Source organism: Falco biarmicus, chromosome 11 (assembly GCF_023638135.1).
Source record: "Falco biarmicus isolate bFalBia1 chromosome 11, bFalBia1.pri, whole genome shotgun sequence".
In the NCBI taxonomy this organism is placed as follows: Eukaryota; Metazoa; Chordata; class Aves; order Falconiformes; family Falconidae; genus Falco; species Falco biarmicus.
This window is the reverse complement of record NC_079298.1, coordinates 20,854,337-20,876,555: the sequence shown is the minus strand read 5'-3', so window position 1 is coordinate 20,876,555 and position 22,219 is coordinate 20,854,337. Positions and strand designations below refer to the sequence as shown.

Below are 22,219 nucleotides of genomic sequence, written 5' to 3'. Positions count from 1 at the left end.
ATTCTTGGTTTTGTGCAGCTTCAGTGACTTCCAAAGTCTCTTCCAAACGTTATATAGTCTGATATCTCCCAACTAGGAGGTGAAAAATCTTCTTGTATAGTTAGTTCTGTTAAAGATCCATGAGCAAAACTGATATTAGAGCATTTAATCTGACATTAATCAGCTTTCATGAAGGCAAAGAAAATTATGTTTTTAAAATGGGTGGACTAGCCTTAAAAATAATAAATGCAACTTTGTCCTAGGAAAGGCAAGGAATTAGTGAGGCCTAGGTTTAAAACCCTCTGACACTTAATCTCAGATATGTCAATTGTTTTTGCTAGAAAGATTTAAAAAGCGCTTTCATTTGTAACCGTTACCTCTCTGTGTTTCATTCCCCGTTCAGGGAACTTAAGGTGGCTGACTTTGAAGGCACTAGCAGAAAATGCAGCACAGCTTTTCTTGCCATGCAATGTTTTTTTCCCTGTTCTGCCCACATAGTTTAATAGCATGTGTATATTTGGTATGATTTCTTGGTGGGTTTTTTAACTGAAGTACCAACATTTGAAAATTACTCGTGTGTTTGAGAGACGACCACTGGAATTTTGATATTTCTACCTTGAGACAAAACTGATAGAATACTTCTGTCGCTGTGGATTTCTTGTCTCTGTGCTTTGTCTGTCTTGTGTGGTAGTCTAGAACACAATCAGAGAACAATGACATCTGTGTACAGTAAGTTCTTGTTTTATTTTGCAGGTTTGTTTTCATGTGGAAGTGGATCTCACAGCTTAATGTAAATCGAACAAAGGTGAGAGTAAGCTTTGTGGGTTTGTTTTTCTTGTCAGATTCCTTGGATCCTTGGCATATACTGCTAAACACTCAGAAAATGTGGTCAGTGCAAGTTGTATAGAAACATGTGTCTTGATTACTGTAATTTATGAACATAGTGTTACTTCTGTGATACCAAAATAGGAACAAAACACACACCCACCTAATATTTAAAGATTATGATGATAATTATGCTTTTCTTCCCTAAAGTATTATAGTCAAAAAGCTATCAAGGCATTCTGCTAGCTGTTGAGACTCAAAATTAGGAGTACTTCAAATGAATTTCATTCTCTGCATATTATCCGCCTGGTTTCAAAGTACTGAAAGTGTACTTTGAAAGCGCGTTGTCAAAGCAGTGTGTTAAACTTGCACTTAGTCTATTAATAAATAACTGTGTGGGAAACTTGACCAGCTACCAGAATAGTATTTCATATTTTTAATAATGAAATCCTGTTGGGGGTCACACACACACCCCAGCCTTCCTGTCCTCAGGAGTCCTTTGGGAGCTACTTGGAAGACAAAGTATATGAAGATTTACTGCTGGTACTCATGAGCTGTAGAACTTGTGTTCATTTGCAGTTGCAAAGTGTCTGTCTAGGAAAAAATTTCTGTAACTTTGGCATTTCTTCTCCTCTACCACCGCCCTCTTACCTGGAGAAAAACAATTTAGCTAAGCCCAGATTGTTTCTCTTCATGTTACTTGATATTCTCCGTCAGGAATACTTTGACCTATAAAATTAATCTCTTCTCCATTAAATGATGTGAAACATTTAACAAAAGAGCAATTTGCTTTAATCTGTTTTAGCTTGAGTCTTTCAATAGTACCTTTAGGTAAGGCCCCACAGTTTGGTAAATTTTCTGCTGTGGAGACAGAGCACAATGGACTTGTGTACACAGGCTTCCATAACAAACAAAAGCTGGCTGCTCAAGTTTCCTGCTTGCTGTTTGACTAATATGCCATCTCAGAATACAGCTGCTTGTGGTGACTTGATATTTTGAAGAGGTGAGAAGGGAGATCCCACTCGCTCAGATGAGCTTATTCTTCATTTCTGATCTCCAGTTAATATATAGACTTAATGTAGCTTTAAAAATGTAGTACATGCATTTTAAAATAGATATGACCTGCTTTGTTTGTATCTTTGCTCTGCTAAGACTTCTTTTAGAGCTGCTGCTGTAAATTTTAAAATACTGATTACAGCAGAATGCTTTATGGGGAACTTAACTCTTCCGTTCAGTGTTGTTCCTTTGTATAATGTGTAACTGTTTCAGGGCTTTGATTAGGAATTGTCTTCTGAACTATGAACAGCTAAAAGTAAGCTATACTGCTGTAGTATGTATATACTTATGCATAGAGGACGTTTACTGCTTACCCTGACTTTGCAGGTTCCTAGAACGTGCTGCTTTGAGAAAAGGAATTAATATAACTCTGCAAAAGGCAATACTTTATCTGAGGACGAGTGTGAAACAAGAATTACAGCTAGGGAGGGGACTTGAATTCACAGTAAGATTTAGATTGTTCTCTGTGTCTTCTAATGCTTTCAGTACCTAATGCTTACAGTTTTGTCTCTTCTTAATTTATGTGTTATCTCGTTACTGGTTTAAATACAGAAAAATAGTTGAGACGTCTAATATATAAATAACTGAGTGTGTTCTTTGGGCATGAAATCTTCTGAGTGAAACTCCAAAGACCTTTCATCTTAATGGTGGTTAGCTGTGTAAAATGGAAAAAAGCTGGTCTCTGAGGAGAAAGCCTGTGCTCTTGAATGCATAACAAGAGAACAGAAAAATGTGTAAAAGAATACATGGAAACAGTGTGATGACGTTTGATCAGTATTGTTATTGCTTGGAGGAGATCTTGAGGTTCTGACGATTCTGTAAAAATGACAACTGAATAGTCAGTAAATCAATGAAAATACTACGTATTATCAGGGAACAAAACAAAAACCAGAATAAAACAAAAACCGGATCCAGTTATACAAATTTGTGGTGTACCATAGATGCATTGCATTGCAATGTGTATTGCTTCTTGGCTATTAGTGTAGTCCTGTGACTGAAAAACAACGTAGCAGAGTTGAAGAAGATTCAGAGAAGGGCGGCAAGGATGATTGAAAGATTTCATTTTAAAGAACAACCTGCATTTCCCCAAAGCCTCCGTCTTCTGTCTCCACTCATGAGTGTAGTGGCTGCAGCATCTTATAAGTGTCTAAACAATGAACTTAAGTCTGCACTGAGTTGTGGGAGTTGTCCTTTTGTGTAAACTTAGGTCATTTAAAGCAATAGCTGAAAATGTGATTTAAATACTTGCTTAAACATTTTTCTTGTGCTCTTGACCAGAATGCATTTCCTAATGACTCTGATAGTGTGCTTTCCATGTAGGTTTTCTTTGAATAAAGGATTTAGGCGTTTCATTCTTCTAATTTCAGATCCTTTGCTTTCCTAAGGCAAATGTGAAAGGTATGATACCTTGACTTCTGGAAAATAATAAATATATATATATCTCTTGCCAATTAAAATCCCACAGGTGTAAGAGTATTTAAAACAGTGAATTTATTGGGATAACTGTAGTCTTTGTTCTTAGGTTTTCTGACTTCCAGACTGCATCTTCTGAGCCCCATGGGAGGACCTGTCTTGTTTTAAATATGGGGGAAAGTTAGGAGGAAGTAATCTTGGTTTCAGTGTGTTAACAGTGTAATGGGTCACACTTCTGTGTAAGAGGAAATGTCATAGAAGGTAGATGTTTATGCTGAATTTCCCTGTAGCAGTGTGTAGTGTGAGGCCAGATTTTAAGCATTTGAGATACAGGGCAAAACCAGACTTGGTTCCAGAAACTGCCTTGAACATATTTAGTATTGCTTTACCTAAAAGTGGAGAATGTAATAAATGAATAATGGCATCACATATGTTGAAGAAGCATGAGTTATATACAGAATTCTACACAGGATAAATTTGAGTATGTGGGATTTGTGTTTCTTCGGCTCAGACAGGGATCTCCTACAATGTTCATCTTGTTCATATTATCCTGGTAACATGAAGTTGAGTTTTCTGCCATTAAATAAATCACTTATATCAATGACTTTTTTTTGTTTGTTGTGTGGTTTTTTTTACACTTTTAAACAACTGAACAAAACCCAGTTATCAGGGGAGTGAACCCTATCTTTTCTTGTCACTTGGAGTTAATGAGTTTTGTCTTCATCTGGTCATATACAGAGTTATATAGCTTTAGGTCTTTTAAAAACTCTCATTTCATTTGTTCATCAGTAAGTATGATAACTTTCTCCAATTTGACAGAATTTTTCGTTGTTAATCTCAAAAGGTACAAGATGGGTTTTTTTGGCCTTATTTGACACTGTTACCTACAATCTTACTAGCTTTTTAACCCTGGATCACTGAAAGAATGTAGAGGATGATGAGAGCCAGTTTGCTGGTAAGGATGAGTGAGTATCACTAATGCAATTCATTACACTACGGTTCTAAATTAAATTAGTAAAAGCATAGTGTTTGTTTCAAGTAGTTTTTTATAATTGGGAAAACCAGCATGCTCTAGGAGTTAAGAAGTCTCTCTATATTAGCAGGAGAGACCATCTTAAAATTTGTGAAAGTATTAAAACATGTACAGCGTGTAGTAACCAGCCAAAAAAGCAAAAAGCATGAGAAATTGCTAGGTATGTTTCAGGTAATGCTGGATAAGAATAATTACAACTTTCATTTAATATAATAGGAAATAAGGTCAGAATTAAGAGGTCTTCTGCTTCAGTTACTGAGTTTACCTTTGTCTGAAATTTGGGATATGTTGAAAATAAGACTTTTGTGGCCATGTAGTTGTAGTCATGGGAAATTTGTATAGAGTTATGGAAAACAGCTAATTATTAGAGTAAGTTCGTTGATACATATTAGATTTTTATTGGAAAATAAGGGTTCTTTACCCAGCTGCTCACAAAAGGTGTCTGAACAAAAAGACTGAATTGTAGGAAAAAACTTTGTTTTAAATTGAAAGTCAGTTTCAGATTTGGATATGAAAATTCTGTAGGTTCTGCTTTGATTAATTTTAAATGTCTTTGTGTTAGTAGACCATCACTCATGTTTGGTGGCTGGGGGAACGTTTCCAGCTCCGTGTGCTTTACACATGGAGAGTAATTAGATTTGCATACGGAATTTCACCACCACTTGGTGGCAGTACCTGGCTTCAAAAGGCCTTGTTTCTGAGCAGATGAAGTGACTTTGATTCTGTAAAACTATAGGTTAAGAGACAGTAGATCTGTTTTAAAATTTCTAAAAGTTAGTGATGTGGTTTAGAAATGAAAGTACTGTTTATTAAACCTACTGGAAGGATTTGCATTTGGATGTCTCTATAGAAATCCTAGCTATCATGTCTAATATGTAATTTAAGAGCACTTCTTGTGCTAATAGTATTCTCAGAAGATGTATTTAACATTCCCCAGTTGAATTATTTTGGCATTTACTTCTAGCATTTTACTTCAATTGAGTAGTGTACTTCAAGTAATTTTAGAATGTAGAATTTGCTTCATGGTAGTATTCTTCATAATGTTGTCTTTTGCAGCTAAATAGAGGACTGCCAAAGCTTCTTTTTTGCATTCTGAAACATGCTCTGCATTTTCACTTCTTTATTTATTGATATTAATTTTAGGAAAAGCTTCCCCAGTAGATTTTTCTGTCAACAAATCTAGTAAAAGTTTCTGCCCTTACTCATAGTTGTTGCCTCATGGTTGTGCCAATTCAGCAGTGCGTGGGTCCCAGCCTTTTAAACTAGGTAAAGAAATTGTTGATCAAGTGTGAAAGAAGGAACCTGGGGGAGTGGAGGAAGGCAGGAGTTAATTTAAATTGGCTTTGCATCAAAGAAAAGCATAATTCCAATGTATAGCACAGTAATTTGACAGTATATGGCTCCATGGTGAGACAACTTCCTCTTCTCTGCAAGCCAGAGTCTTCTGCAGTGACAGCAGATCTTTCATGTTAGTATTATCCCCCATGTAAGGACTGTAGTGGTGAGACTAGAGCCTGGAAGAATGCAAGTACTTCCCTAAACGTGTGCTCTTCATGAAACGTCTTGCTCACTGTGACTGGAATTATAACAGAGCATTGCTAGTGGGAGTGGGTTCTCTGAGGAGGAAATATTTTTATTGTATTGCCTGAAAAGCTGACACTGAGGATCCAGCATCCTTCGGCCCCTCTGAGGCGTGACATATCAAGAAGGCTTCTGATAAATTGTGACACAGAGGGATTCATCCTGTGGGAGTCCTGAATTGTAAAAATACTAGTAGAAAATGAGGTGGGATGGGGAAGTGCATGTTTGTAAATTTGGGTGTGATATTACTTTACTGACTGATAATATTACTTCTTTTAGTGAGAGCGCTCTGGAAAACAGGAATGCTGGCAGAGAGGTAGAAGGGAAAGGGCTATCAAATTACAGTTTTGCTGTGAATATGTTCAGCATAACTTGGGATATGCACTTTTGCTGTATACCTAATCGTTTTTCTGTAATTTTCTTAAGCTGCCAGAACAGTAAATCTGAAGTCAGTAGTTGGGAACTTTTTTTATTAAAATACTCTTGTGCCTATATTGCTAATGTTTTGAAATGAAAGGAGAAAGTGGACAGTCTGAACATATGAGCACTCTAAAAAGGAGTAAAGTAAGTGAGAATTGGATACTGTGTGGCAAAGTATACTAAAACAGAATCCCAGAATAGTAGAGGTTGGAAGGGAGATCCTTGGGGATCTTGTCCGGTCTTCTCTGCCATAAGCAGGGTCACCTAGAGCAGCTTGCCCAGGACCGTGTCTGGACAGCTTCGAATGTCTCCAAGGTTGGAGGCTCCACAACCTCTCTGAGCAACCTGTGCTATTCACTCTCGCAGTAAAAAAGTTTTCCTTGCTTTTGGATGGAAACTCACATACTTTGGTTTGTACCCGTTGCTCCTTGTCCTATCACTGGACACCACTGGAAAGGAGTCTGGCTCCATCTTTTTGTACCCTCCTTTCAGATGTTTGTACGCTGACGAGATCCTACTGAGCCTTCTCTCCTCCAGTCTGAGCAGTCCTAAGTCTATCAACCTTTCCTCATATGAGATGCTACAGTCTTTTAATTGTCTTAGTGGCCCTTTACTGGACTGTCTCCAGTAGCTTCATATCTCTGTTGGACTGGGCAGCCCAGAATCAGATATACTGCTCCAGATTTAGCCTTACCAGTGCTGAGTAGAGGGGAAGGGTCACCTCCCTCAGTGTGCCGACAATGCTCCCAGTGCAGACCAGGATATTGTTGGCCGCCTTTGCCACAAGGGTGCATTGCTGGCTCATGTTCAGATTGCTGTCCAACAGGACCCCCAGGTACTTCTCTGCAAAGCTGCTTTTCAGCATCTACTGGTCCATGGAATTATTCACAGTGCAGGACTTCATAATTTACTTTGTTGAACTTCACAGGGTTTCTGTCACCCCATTTCTCCAGCCTGTTGAGGTCCATCTAAATGACAGTACAACCCTCCGGTCTGTCAGCCACTCTGCTCAGTCTCTTAGCAGCAGCAGACTTGTTGGAGAGTGTCTTCTGACCCATCATCCAGGTCATTAATGAAGATGTTGAACAGTGTTGGACCCAGTACTGACCCCAGGATACAGTGCTAGTTACTGGCCACCAACTACACTTTGTACCGCTCATCACAACCCTTACTTTTTTGGCAGCATGATAAAGACAGTGTCACAACAAGGGTGGGAGCAGGGCTTTTATTTATAGACTGTAATGAGGAAAAACATCGTTGTTTTGAGATGCTGATGGTTACAAAATAAACTATTCATTGTATTGTGTCCAGATAAAAGCAATTTTTGTTACTATGCTTGAGGCTTAAGAAAACATTTGACTGAAAAACACAGGTAATGGTGATGAAAGAGATTAAAAGTATTTTCTCAAACATTAAGTTTCTTTAGAGAGGGAAAAAAAGGTGTGAGCATGTGAGATTGACAGGAAGGAAAAGAATTTATCTATGCATGCAGAAGTATGTAAGGGAACAGTTTTGGAGAGAAATAACGTGTGTTATCATAGAGCATTAAGTCTGTATTTTTCAAACTTCTGTCTCTCTTAGTGGAGTGCTGCTAGTCATTTGTCTATGTGTGTCTGCATTTAGTGTAACAATCAAATATTGAATTTTCCTCATCTTTAGTAGAAACTAATGGCAGTGCAATTCAAACCAGATTGTACTACTAAAAATCCAAACTAGACAAAGAGCTGCAGGAACACGGAGACTTAGGTACTTGGCTGTCCTCTGTGAACAGGGCTGTTGAGTGCTGGGGGGGAGTTATGGAAGCCTGTGGAGTTGCCAGAAAACATGTGACTGTTCTTAAGTTATCACATTCAAAATCCTGGGTTTTTTGTACTTGCTAGGTGTCTTTTAGAAATACCTAATTCACTTTGAAAAGTCTTTACCAATGGTACCATCTTGAACGGCTCCTTTAACACTTACAACTAGAGGAGTATTTTTTTAAAGTCATATGTCTGCTTCTTGTGACACTTGTGTTGTCATTTATTTTATTGATTTCAGTATTGAATTTTAGCATGATGCACCCCACTGTGACAAACTGGTTTTATTTTCCCAAGCAAATCAATATTAGAGGAATAAGATTAAGAATGGTCGGTGGCAGTAATGGTATTCTCTTCCGTGATTTCTGAATTGTAAGGTGGTTATTTTTCAGTTGTGTCTTGTTTCCTTTCACATATGAAATGTTAAAATATCACTCTTAAACATTTTAGACCAGAAATAAATCTTATGAAATTTTGACATTTTTAGGGAAACACCTTTTTTTTTTTTCTCCTTACTACCTAACACGCAGCTTTTGAATAAACTGTTTCATTAGAAACAAAGTTTCAGGTAAACAAACTTATCAAGAAGAATGGTTCAGTTTTGATGTTCCAGAGTATAATCTTACAGGCAGCTTTTGTGTGATGACTCTTCTGTAATTTATAGTTTCTCTTTGGTCAGCTTTTTCCACAGACGTATGACAACTCAGTGAATCTTTCAGCAGTATAACAAAAGGTTATACTGTGGGTGGCTATAACTGTATTTCTTTACTTGTGTTTTTGTGTGAACAGCTGTGGATCTGAATTGAAGATAACTAGTTTTTAGTGGAAGTCCTTAGACTCTATTTATATTAATAACCATATACTTATATGTAAAGTAGGGAGAGCATTTTTCATTACGTTGTGCATATTAAACAAGCTGTCTCTTAACTACCGAAGTTAAAACAAAAATCCAGAATTGTTCAGGTGAATTTGTAGGTTTCAAAGCTGAGTAAGGAGGTCTACAAATAGTGTCTGCTATGTAGAAGGGAATGTATTTTCAACAACTTAATTTGCAAACATAAATAGAAACTAGAGGAAGGCAAGGTGAGTCACTGACTCATTCTCTGGTTGTCAGGCTTTGTGGTTCTATTCATCTGAAGGGTGGATCTGGATAGCTTTTTAAGATGGCAAAAAGTGGAAAACAAGTAGTAGGTATTCTTCTAATGATTGAAGTATTGTGATTTATACTGACTTTAGGTATTCATATTGCTAGATAACACCCAAAGTCAGGAGGTGTGAGCTGTGTGCATTGCTGTGTGGATGAAGCAAAGATACTACACAGCTATCTTCTGAGTAACTTGATTTTTTTTCTCAAGATGTGGCTGGTTTATGCTAATACACTAATAGTTCCTCTATTACCCTGTACAAACCTTCATTTTCCAAGGGCTCTTAAACATTTCACTTTTGACGGAAGCTCTGTGCTTGATGTTTGCTGTGATTAAGTCGTTAAAGTAGTAGACTGCGTAATGGGGCATAGTGGAAGGAGACACCTCTTTCGTCCTGTGCCTAAGCTCTCTCTGGTCTGCTGCTTGTTGCCTAAAAATCTGTGACTTTGGTTCCATCATCTTTAATATAAACTGTCATTTAAGAAAGCTTTATTACAGGACTGCTTGTGGATAAAATGATAGATTTTGTTAGTTTTCTCTATTTACATAACAGAGTCTTGAGGAAGAATCTAAATGGGAACAGTGCAAACCTGAAACACTTTTCCTATATCTTGAATATTTGGATAATCCCTTGAGTGTCCTGGTTATTCACATATTTGCTGAAAGAACTTGACTTCTGAGGAGTTACTTAGCACAGGACAAGTGTATTTTTGCCTTCATTACAGCACTGCTGAAAGGTAGCGTATTTCTTTAGTTACTAACTAGGCTGATTAAATCCATTTAGGAGATAGCTTCTAAGTTTTTTGAGCCACTTAATAGTCGCTTTGTGCTTTTAGCTCACTGGCTTATATTTATGAATTTAATGAGAACTTGATATCAAAACACATAAAAGTACTCCATGCTTTTCACAAATTCAGCCGAATTCTTCCATCTTAATTTTTCAGCTCCAGTGTGCTTTCAAATCTGTTAAATCCTTGTAAAATAACATGGCTTTTGTAACAGAAACTGGCAAATCTCCAAGTACAACTGCTAGCAGGCAACAACATAGTACACTTAGTGCTGGAGTGTAAGCTTTAATGAACTAGCATTGCATGAAGGCAATACTCTTTATTTGGTGTGTGACCCTATTACATAGCCAAAGTTGTCATTATGAAATAAGAACTTGAAAATGTCATAAACTTACTGATAATAAATATAATTAATAATGTACATAGAAAATGGAATTAAGGACATTCCTATCAAAAAGAATTATTAATGAACAGAAAGTGGACAGCATAGATCTGATGACAGGAAGGTTGCATCTAATCTGAATTACTGAGTGACCTAGGAAGCTTGCTCAGAGGGATTATGGAATAATTATGTTAATATGCAATTATCACCTCATTTCTTCTGTAGTAACCTCAAGATGTAGTGTAGTAAGGGTGTTATAGCAAGTGCTGATAGTTTGCAAAAATACTGATGTTCAAGATTTTTGAGACAATAAGATTAGCCTAAGGCATTTAAATTATGATCTGTCAGCTTGAAGATAGATCTGACCTTATGCTTTTTTAATGCTTAGACTATCTGGCCACAGGCAGTCATATCTGAAAAACTCATGATTTTAAAACCTGATATTTTGTGAAGAAAAACAATAATTTGTAATAGTAAATTTGAAAGTACTTAAATAGGGGTGGAATGTAGCTTAGTTGGCTAAATACCTGGTTGTTTTCTACTTCTAAATATGAAATAATTTCTATTTAATAAATAGTGTGTCACGTAATCCAGGAATATCACTGTTAAACTGCATTACAGTCATTCTAGGCTTAACTGAAATACTTTAATTGAATAAGTATGTTTCAAAGGTATGAGCCTGGGTTTGTGTACGCTTGTGTAGGCTTTTTGAGCATTGCCATTTTTATACTTACTTATCTCCTAGGTATATTGCACTATGTGATTAAATAAAAATTACCTCAACTGTATAGTGTTTGCCCTGGTAGAGGCTATAACAAGCACTATTTCCAGCAAATTTAAAGTTTGATCTCAACTTTTAACTTTTCAAGTACACTAGGTAAGGATTAATTACTATATATTTTGACAGAAATAATACATTTTTGTTTCTGATCTGGTATAGAGAAGATAGTTTTAAAACTGTGATGGAAAAGATGTGATGTGATGTGATCCAAAGAATATTGCATGGCCTTGATTACATCTTGGTTGTTCCAATGATATATTCCCCCCCCTCCGAGTGTTCAGACTAAGTAGTGTTTCAGTTTAGTGTTGTGCTTCCTGAGTGGTCCAAGTTAGGTGATAACGTGTCCTCAAAATGATGGCGTTATGTGGAATGTTTTCTTGTGTGTGTCTAGTTAAACCTAGCACTGTTACTGCATACATTTCTACATGTGGAGTATACAATGTAAATTAAATATTGCATCTTGACTCAGTGTCATCACAAGACTGTAATTTAAAATAGATTTTATATTTGTCTTTAATTTCTTTTAAGTTTTCTTTAATACAACGCTGTTAAAACTGCTAACTTTCTTGTTGTCCTGCACATAAAATAGTAAATTGTACCACCCTGATAGCTGGAAAAAACGTGATAATTAGCAGAAAATTATTAAAATGTAACAGCGATATTATTGATACAGTAAGCATTTCAGGCTTGATTCAAAGACTGAAATCTGTAGGGACAGCTGTATTACCATAGAAGACTTCAAATCAGATCCATATGGAATAGTTCACAATCTCCATAAATACACAATATGGAAAGGAGTCTCTTACATGATAGCACAGTGTAATGTTTTAGATATTTTTCATGGTAACTCAGGAAGAGGCCCAGTTGAAAGGTGATCATAGGGTGCCCTAGCCACCTTTTTAACTTAAGCTTTAACACTAGCATTTAGCATCAGTATGGTTTTGTGTGTAGAGCAACATGGTTTTGTCTGCATCACATAAACCTGTGAAAAGTTTTCAGGAGCCATTCTGGTAATGAGGATTGCAATCTCCAAGCAGGCACGATATTCTCAGTTTGCCTCCCCGCTGTTTGGGGGGTACCAATGAGGTTGCTTTAAATGGGAAGCGTCTGTTCTTCCTCTGAACCCCTCACACCAGAACAGATGGGTGGAACTTGGAACATGGAAGGTTTTACCTCAGAGGTGGTAGCAGTGAAGCCACTCATTAACACTGAATTTGCCACTTCGTTAGCAATGTTGCTTCCTGTTGAGAAAAGCTAATCTAGGTTCTCAAATTGACTGAGCATACGTTTGCCTACCTCTGCAGTAATAAAATGAGGAAAATGCACGACTTTCAGGCAAAATTGACTTACTAAATGTCTTCTAAACTTTTTGTGAAAATTTTTATACTTTGCTGCTTGGTATTATGTGAAGCTTGCACTATTCAGTTGTAAAATTGTTGGAGCTGTTGTGCATCCGTGGAGGTTTCACTTCTTTTAATTGACTTTTGCATTACTGATTCTTAGTGTATGTTTGCACTGTCCACTTCTAACTTGTGTACGTGACATAAAGACTCCTGCTGGGTGGTGCATTATCACCATTTTAGGGTGATAGCTTTGAATGTGATCTTATTGGAAGTCTTTATTATGGTGGAAAATGACCCATTTCAAAACAGCAAAGAAATGCAAAACTCTTAAGGTGAGAAACTGGGGTGTTGAGTAGAACATTCACATAAGGGTATGTTATAGATAAATAATACAATGAAATATTTCATACACTTTAAGCATTTATTATGCATCTGATATGAGTGTTGTTGTGTTTATAAACTAGCTAGATCAATGATTAGGTAGCAAAGGAAACATTTTTAGTGACATTTTTTATTATATTTCTCTTCAAATATAATTACTTTTATCTTCAAAATAGTAAATAAGTCCTGTTACATTAAGGTTTGTTTTTTACAAACTCAAAGGAAGTTAAAGTATTTGTTTTGCCCTTTTGCTGATCTGAAACAAGACAAGCACAATACAGAGAATTTCCATGGAGTTGTAGCTATGTGGATCATGTGGATAGCGTACCATAATGTTGAATTGAAAAACTAATAGAAATGCTGGACTCATTTTAGAGTGTGACGTATAAAGGTCAAAGTGGTGTCATTTAACCGGGTTGTTTTCTCTCCTTAGGAAAAAAGGATGTCAAGAGTGGTCTTCCTTGATTTCGGTGAAGGACTGTTGCAGGGAGCCATGGATATTAGTTGTGAGTTATAACATCTTAATTCAAAGAGTCATTCAAAAGTGATGACTCCTTTTACCTGAGCTCTATTCAAAATGTTAATTAGTAGCTGAAACTTAAGTATGTGATGGCAGGAATCAAATCCCTCAAAAGATCAAAGCAAATAGTGCTCTTTAAGGGTAAAATATGTGATTTCTGTAAAACCTAGATAGATGTTTCTGGCTCCTAGATGGGTGGTTTAATGCCTTATGCTTACTGCGTTCTGAGGACCCGTATAAGAGGTGAATGCCAGGGTAGGCTTAAGTTCACACTCATATTTATTACACACTGATTTTACTGTGTAGGCAACTCCTTTGTGCTCACTAAGCATTGGGTAGATTGTACCGTGTATGAATGAAAGTTGCTTGTGGAAAGAGATACATACGCACAAGGCCTCCCAGAGAGAATGAGTACGTAGTAGTTCTCTGTACTAGTAGATACTATTATTGTCATGCTCTGGATTCAACACTGTGATTTCCTCTGGTAGGTAAATGCTAATTCAGTGTTTCTTTCGAATTGTGGGGGTTTCCCCACCTTTGAGAAGATGCTGTTTTATTTGCTGATCATTTAATATGGCCTTATAGCATCAGCAGGATCTTAAAGCAAAGAGAATCCTTTTTTAAGAAGGGAATGGGAAGACATTTTATTGCTTCAGTGAGTTTGATCCTTTGCTATGTCTGGTTTTTTTTTAAATCATGAAAATGGCTAGCAGATATCTGAGTAGCCTTTACTCCTAACTTGTTTTGCTTCTAGAAAACAACTAAAGATAAACTTTGTTTATGTTAATGTACATGTGGAATGTATTTGCACAGGTTTTGACAGTCTCATTTCCCGTGCCTTGCTTGCGTGTTGGTGTTTAGGCTTTTTTGGTCTGGGATACTGGGCAGTGACGGGTTTGCTGTATGGTTATTAACGTAGCACAGCAAAAACATATGTTTTTTTAATTGCTTCATTGCTTAATTTTTAACATGTTGAATATTCTAAATAAAAACAATACATTTTTAACAAGTTCAAACCATATTTTTAAGTTACAGTGTGAAGAAGAGTGATCCTGAAGAAAATGTAAATTAAAATTGCCATTATTTATTTCTGTGATTGCCTGATTCTTTTCTTGTTTGTTTTTTAGTGTAAATGTACTTAATGGACAGACCAGCAATATGGATGATTTAGAGATAAATACTGAAGTCACTGGTGCTAAAGAAGAAGAAGAAATCCTATGTGGTGATAATTTCATATCTGAGGAAGAAGGTGGCATTCCTAAACCACAAGAGAGCGACACGTCGTTTCAGAAGAACAGTACATTGACTCTGCCTGAGGAGTTATCAAGGGATAGATCTGAAAAAGCCTTAAGCGGAGGCCAGACTTCTCTATTTATACACGCTGGTGCTCCTACTGTTTCTAGCGAAAACTTTATCTTGTCTAGAGGAACTGCTGTTAATGGACCAGTTTCACACTCCACCTCAACTAAGACTTCCATTATGAATAAAGGCAGTGTTTCATTAACCACTGGACAGCCTGTAGGTCATCACACAGATTCCTGCTCAACTTTGACAGTGGTTCATGATCTTCAGCTGCCTGCAAAGAGTGCAACACAGAAATCAAATCAGCACCAAGTTTTATTTTTGTTACCTGATGTAGCACATGCTAAGAACCTGACTCATTCCATTAAAAATCTACCTACCTCTGCTTCAATTGGTTGTGATTCACAGAAATCAGTAGGAAATAGTGTAGATAGCACTTTAGTAGGCCAAGTAGAAGTTTGTGAGGATGATAAAAATCTGCTAGTAAAAGACGACTGTGTTGATACATTAACAGACATTTCCTCAGGTACAGGTGGTTTCACATCGGGTTGTGATCCCAGCTGGGATCCACAAAAAGAGTTTATACAGTTTCTTATGACAAATGAAGAAACAATGGAGAAGTCTCCTATTCACTGTAAAGTAGGCTTAGAAAAAAAGCGAAAAAGGAAAATGGATGTTAGTAAAATAACACGCTATACTGAAGACTGTTTTGGTCATACCAGTTGTATTCCTAGTAAATCGAAACTATTAGATGTTGACTTCTTAGAGCAGAATGAGGAGTTACAAATAGTAGAACCGCAGAAATATTCATTGAGTAAAGTAAAGCCTGAATCCACAGATGAAGAGCTTGAAGCTGTTGATGCTATCCAGCAGCTCATTTATAGTCCCACTAGTAACTGTGCAGAAGATACTTCTCCTGTTCACACTAGCACTTTTCTTTCCAATACTTTAAAAAACAAATGTGAACAGAATGATTCTGAATCGCCATCTACTTTCAGTACTGATGAACCATCATTTTATCCCTGTACAAAGTGCAATGTGAATTTTAGGGAGAAGAAACATCTGCATAGGCATATGATGTACCATTTAGATGGGAACAGTCATTTCCGACATCTCAATGTCCCCAGGCCCTATGCATGTAGGGAATGTGGAAGGACATTTCGAGATCGTAATTCACTTCTTAAACATATGATAATTCACCAGGAAAGAAGGCAGAAACTGATGGAAGAAATCCGTGAGCTGAAAGAACTTCAGGATGAGGGTAGGAGCGCACGGTTACAGTGTCCACAGTGTGTATTTGGTACCAATTGTCCCAAAACGTTTGTGCAGCATGCAAAGACCCATGAAAAAGATAAAAGATATTATTGCTGTGAGGAATGCAATTTCATGGCTGTGACAGAAAATGAACTGGAATGCCATCGAGGGATCGCTCATGGAGCAGTAGTCAAATGTTCCATTATCGGTAGCGATATGTCCCAGAGGAAAACACAGAAAAAGGCATCCTTGAAAGATCCATATTTGGGATCCTCAAAAAAATCATCAACGTATGTGTGTAAGATGTGTCCATTTACTACTTCAGCTAGAAGCATTTTAAAAAAACACATGGAATATTTGCACCCAGCATCGTGCATTGATCCCTTTGGTAGCCATCTTAGACTAGAAAAAAGAAAAGGAAGCATAATAGAAGAATCTTTAGATTTTGGTAGCAGGACAAAACAGTTGATCAAACAATCTTCTACTTTTCCAAAGAACTCTGTTTTAAAACAGGATGTAAAAAGATCATTTGGCCCTGCTTCACAGTCCACTAGCTTCGCAAAACTTCACAAGAGACCCTACAGGATACAGAAGGCTCGGAAAAGCGTTTCACAGTCATCTGTAAGTGTGTGCAATCTAAATTCTACAAACAAGACCTTTTTGATTAGAAATAGCATTGACCAGAAACCTAAATATTTTCATCAAGCAGCAAAGCAGAAAGCTAGTGTCAAAACGAGCAGTAATTATTTATATAGACACAAATACGAAAACTACAGGATGATTAAAAAATCTAGTGACTCTTATCCTTTGCATTTAAAAAAGGAAGAGTCCAACTCTGTCAGTTCTTTACATTTATTTTCTTCATCAAGTAGTCCCTGTAATAATTATTTTGTCATGGATTCAAATAATCTTGGTTGCAAAAGGGCAGAAGGCTGTAAAGATCGTAGGCATGTAGCTGTAAAAAGAGTGGTTAAAGAATCCAAGAGGGAAGGCTCTGTTACAGGAGATGATTTGGATTGCTATCCAGATTTTCTGCATAAAATGACTGTTGTTGTTTTACAGAAACTTAACTCTGCTGAAAAAAAAGACAGCTATGAAACGGAGGATGACAGTTCATGGGATAATGTTGAACTATGTGATTACACTACACAGTCTGTGGAGGATGAATCTTACAGTGATATTAATCAGGAGCATGTAAACCTATTCCCCATATTCAAAGGTAAAATGGAAGATCATGAAGCTGGTGATAAATCTTCACTTAGTTATGAGCAGAATGATGGCTTTTATTTTGAGTATTATGAAGATGCTGAGGGTAGTAACTTCCTGCATGATTTGCATGATCCTCAGAATTTAGAAAATGTAGGATCGGCATTGCCAAAGCATAATTCAGTTTTCCACTGGACGGATTTGTCGCTTGAAAAGAAGTCCTGTCCGTACTGTCCAGCAACCTTCGAAACAGGTGTTGGACTGTCCAATCATGTCAGAGGACATCTTCACAGAGCCGGACTGAGCTATGAAGCCCGTCATGTTGTTTCACCAGAACAGATAGCAACAAGTGACAAAATGCAACATTTTAAAAGAACTGGAACAGGAACGCCTGTTAAACGTGTTAGAAAAGGTAAGTTGGTTTGGGTTTGTTGTTTGGTTTTGGGGGTTTTATTATTAATTTGTGTATAAAGGGGACAAAGGGATTTATTGAGCGCTAAACAACTAGCTTTATCTTGTTATAAATCCTCTCTTACCCTTGTGATTTTCTATGGTAATGTTTGACTGTGGATAATTGTAAAAAAAAAATGGTAATTGTTTTCTTTGTAGCGATCGAGAAATCTGAAACAACTTCTGAGCATACATGTCAGCTCTGTGGAGGCTGGTTTGATACTAAAATTGGATTGTCTAATCATGTGCGAGGACACCTGAAAAGGCTTGGTAAAACCAAGTGGGACGCACACAAGTCTCCGATCTGTGTTCTGAATGAGATGATGCAAAATGAAGAGAAGTATGAAAAAATCCTAAAGGCTTTGAACAGTCGCCGCATTATTCCCAGACCGTTTGTTGCTCAGAAATTTGCATCAAATGATGACTTTTTATCTCAGAATGTTATACCTCTTGAAGCATACCATAATGGCCTAAAGACTGAAGATACATCTGTGTCTGCATCGGAGGAAGAAGGGCTGAATTTCCTAAATGAATGTGATGAAACAAAAGCAGTACTACATGATGAAAAAAAAAATCAGTCACTTACACTGATAGAACTCCTGAAAAATAAGAGGTTAGGAGAAGAAAGAAATCCTGATATTTCTCCACAGAAGATTCATAATCAAACTGCAAGAAAGAGGTTTGTTCAGAAATGTGTTCTTCCATTAAATGAAGACAGTCCATTGATGTATCAGCCACAAAAAATGGACTTGACTATGCAGTCAGGTAAGAAGATGTTTCTACCTGTCTTGACAACATTTCCAAAGAGTCCTTTAATTCGTAGAAAACGTACAAGTGCAGAGTATTTTGTTTGGGATTCTGTTCATTTCATTCTTGTTTCATTTCCAGAGGACACTGACTGCAAGAGGTAGCACAGCAAATTTTTCTGATATGTTTTTCCTGAAGTGAAAAAAACCCTTAGCACCACTGAGGGGTTTTTGCGTGGAACGTAGTTCCTGTTCTGCATGTGGCTGGGCATACAAATTCAAAGCGGACTCCAAATGAGCCTCAGTAAGGAAGATGACACATCCTGCAATAACAAGTTGAAGTGTCTGTGCATCTTTGGTAGACTAACAGTTCTGAAATGTTTGGGCTTGTAACCCTGTTTCTGGGCATTGAAACAGCTGGTTTGGGAGCTACTTCATTTAAATCTTTGAGGTTTGTGCAAAGCAACATTTGCTCAAACTAACAGAACTGTTGATACCATTATAAATGCATAATATTCCAAATTGGTGAATCACTGTCAACTAATTTGGATGGTTTTAGGCAGATGTACTCTTACAACATAGATTAATTATTGTTTGTTTCGAAATTGCGGCTGCTGTGAGAAACATGCTTTCTTTAGGGCCTGTCTATCCTGAGTGAAGACCTGTGCTGGTTCAAGCTTTGTTGGAATACAGTTGTAGCCAGCAGGTTTCTAATGCATAGCCCCTGACCGATACGGACAGAGTGCCCCTCCATTGAGAATTGTGCTAACTAAACAATTCTATAGGCAACTTCCTAGATACTCTGTATACTAATGGAGCAGGTTTTTAGAGTGATGTTTTTAGACCTACTTGTCGTTATTTCTAGTCTTGGGGAATTCTTAACAACATCCTTTTTAATGTGTATGTAGAGCTTGCATTTACCTGTTTCTTGTTTGGGCACCACCTTATAATGCTGCAGCATGCTTTAGATCGAGGAGCAGGATCTTATTTTTATACTCCTGACTTTTTGGTTCTCTTGGTTTTCTTGTCATTACCCAGTGCAGGTTAGTAAAACTGGCAGTGCCTAGTACTTTTTCACCTATATTCTTGTCTTCAGTTAAACAAATAAAAAAACCAATAGTCTGATGTGCTCAGAAGTTCTTTTAGGGGACTACAAAAGTGTGCTAGTCAATTTCTTAAGATTGATGACGTTTAAAATGACATAGTAGAGGTGGAACAGAATTACATTTAATGTCTTCTGGACGTCTGTGGTTGTCCTTTAAGATGGGAGATTGCTTAATGAAGGAAGTATATCTCTGACAGGCATAATGATTTGAAAAACAATGCTAAAGGAATAGCTTGCCAAACCTGACACTGTGTATTACTTTGTTTAATATTTACCACTGAATACTAGGTAGCACCTCTTTGGTTGTGATAAACAACCAGGTAAAAATAAACATATGCTTGCATAGTACTAACAATTACAAATGGGGCCTTTATCTGTGGCTGAGGTAACAGAATTTGACAACTAACGCACTGTGCCAGTTGAGTTAATACGAAAATATTTAACATCAAGTTGAAATTCTTCTGTTTTCCCTAAAAAGGCAAATATTCCTAGTTCTGGATTTAGTTTTTAAAAAGGTTTTTACCAACCAGGTGTTCTTCTTCTGTAACTTGCCTGAAAAAACAGCATGTCTTCTGTGGGCTGCTGGAGAATAGCATTCTTTCTTTCCTGCAAATACAGGCTTTCCAGCTGAGTAGTTTTAGCTTTTTTATTTATTCTTCTAATAATTTATTAGTAGAGAACTTGGTTAGTTGACCAAAACAATATGTCTTTGGTAAAATAAAGGGAGAAACATTATGGTAGAGTTGAGTAGCGGATAAGTTATAATGGTTTTCTTTGTCTGGTAAGTGAGGAGGTCAGTATTGTTTCACTGTTTTCCTGTGATAAATAGCATGTTGCTTTCTTGATCATTTATTTAGCACAAAGATTTTGGCAAAAAACTTCAAATCGTTATCTTTCATTATTAATTGTGTAATGAACAGAAAACACACTGAACAAAATGTTTTGTCTAACAGCTGTTCAGTGGTGTGTTTTACCACCTTTTTCTCTGAGCCTTCAACAGCAGCCTAATTTAGTATTGAGCTCTTCAGTCTTATGGGTAAAACACTTTCAATTACTGCTTTCTCGACTAGACTTTTAAAATTCTCTTTATTGGAAATGTTGCAAGCTCTGAAATTTCTCAACAGAATTGTGCTGTTCAAATTGCAGGGTTGAATTTGGGATTAGAGCTTCATAATGTGGAGATCTGTAGGAACTTGATAGCAGGTATTAAACACAGAGTAGCCTAATGGGCTCAAGTTGCCTCCTTTCTGTTCTTTTCCAAATAACATGGTTTGGCTTAAAGCACTACATGGAAAACTAATAACGGTTAACTTGGATCCTTCTAATATACTAAACAATTGCGTCAATGCAGTGAATATATTTTAAACCATCTTTATTGCAGAAAACTTTTTACAACGCTTTGAGAATTTCATTTTTTGAAGAGAGAACTGGATTATAGTTTTCTTTTGAATGATAGGTATGCCTGTGAAGCTTAGAACGTGTGTGCATTGCAATACGACGTTTACAAGTGCTGTTAGCCTGTCCAACCACTTACGCGCTTATGCACGAAAGAAGAGTGCTGGACTTTTGACTGGGACAGGTATGTTTTGTTACAGATGTAAAAGCAAGTCTGTCTATGATACATTTTCCTCATCAGACTGGACAAAAGCATATGTTAATTCAAAATAATAATGAAGCTTCTGCTGGTAAACAATTTATTTGCCATAAAACTTCAGCAACTTTTAAGAAAAGGTATGTTGCTGTTGTCCACTCTCATGTCTGATTTTCATTCTTATTTATTTTGGATCCAACACTTAAGGTATGTAAGCAAAACTAAGAGGTGGTTGCTTAAATTCATTCTACAATATCACAGCTTCCAAACCAGCTAGTTGACCTTCTAATGAAGTGTTTAAAAGTACCTCAAAAATTAGAGGAGGGGGAACCCCCCCCCCAAAAAAAAAAAAATCCACACAATGAACCAACAAGTAATTTTTACGATCCAGTGCATATAATTACTAAGAATACTATAGTTAAAACAGGAAAAGCAAGTAATTTTACAGTTTGTGTATTTCTAACAGCATATTCTTGTTTGGCTCACAACCCAGAAACTACCTGGTCTGACATGGAGTGAGTGTAGTACAGCATTTGGCACTGCTATTAATGTTTTTTATGAAAACATACTTCATTTTGAAATTCCTATAATATTCCATATTTCGACTTATTTCCAGACACTTGCAGTTTGCTTGGCTGTAAGCAATTTCTGAGTTTACTTGGATTATTGCTGAAATTAGTGGAGTTTCATATGATCAACAGCAAATAGGGGAGCAGAAATGAAATACAATGAGGAAAATCTGGAGATATGAAGTCTGGAATATTCAATAATTAACAAGAGCAACCATCAGTTTTCTGTGTCAACAAGCGCAGACTCCTACATAATGCTTTAGAAAACCGCATAATCCTTTTTTTAATCTGCAGATGTAATTCCTTATGATAAGAATGACAAACTGAGTTTCAGGCTTTCTCTGCAGAAGGCTAAAAGAAATACTTTTACAAACTGGGCCTGTGGCTGCCAGGTCTTACGTTATACTAAGTTAATGCTATAACAAAGTAGATTTAGAAGGAAGTCAGCAGATGCAATAATATCCAATGTGTAGGAGTGTATGCCTTCAGTTAGTGATTCTGAAAGTTTTCATATTTACACAGTAGAAAGGTGATGATAGCGGACTTCATTTAC

At 36.9% G+C, this 22,219-nt stretch overlaps 1 protein-coding gene across 11 annotated transcripts in view; it reads left to right on the top strand.

The window, feature by feature from the left end:
* Nucleotides 1–22,219, top strand: part of ZNF644 (zinc finger protein 644) — an 81,314-nt gene that overhangs the window by 47,799 nt on the left and 11,296 nt on the right. For 7 of the 11 annotated variants that reach the window (XM_056356414.1, XM_056356419.1, XM_056356417.1 and 4 more), the window contains 4 exons: nt 733–784; nt 13,357–13,429; nt 14,571–17,617; nt 17,815–18,420. In XM_056356414.1, the coding sequence (XP_056212389.1) occupies nt 14,602–17,617; nt 17,815–18,420 (3,622 nt within the window). In that variant the 5' untranslated portion in view covers nt 733–784; nt 13,357–13,429; nt 14,571–14,601. The other 4 variants (XM_056356423.1, XM_056356421.1, XM_056356425.1 and 1 more) reach the window with 3 other exon arrangements.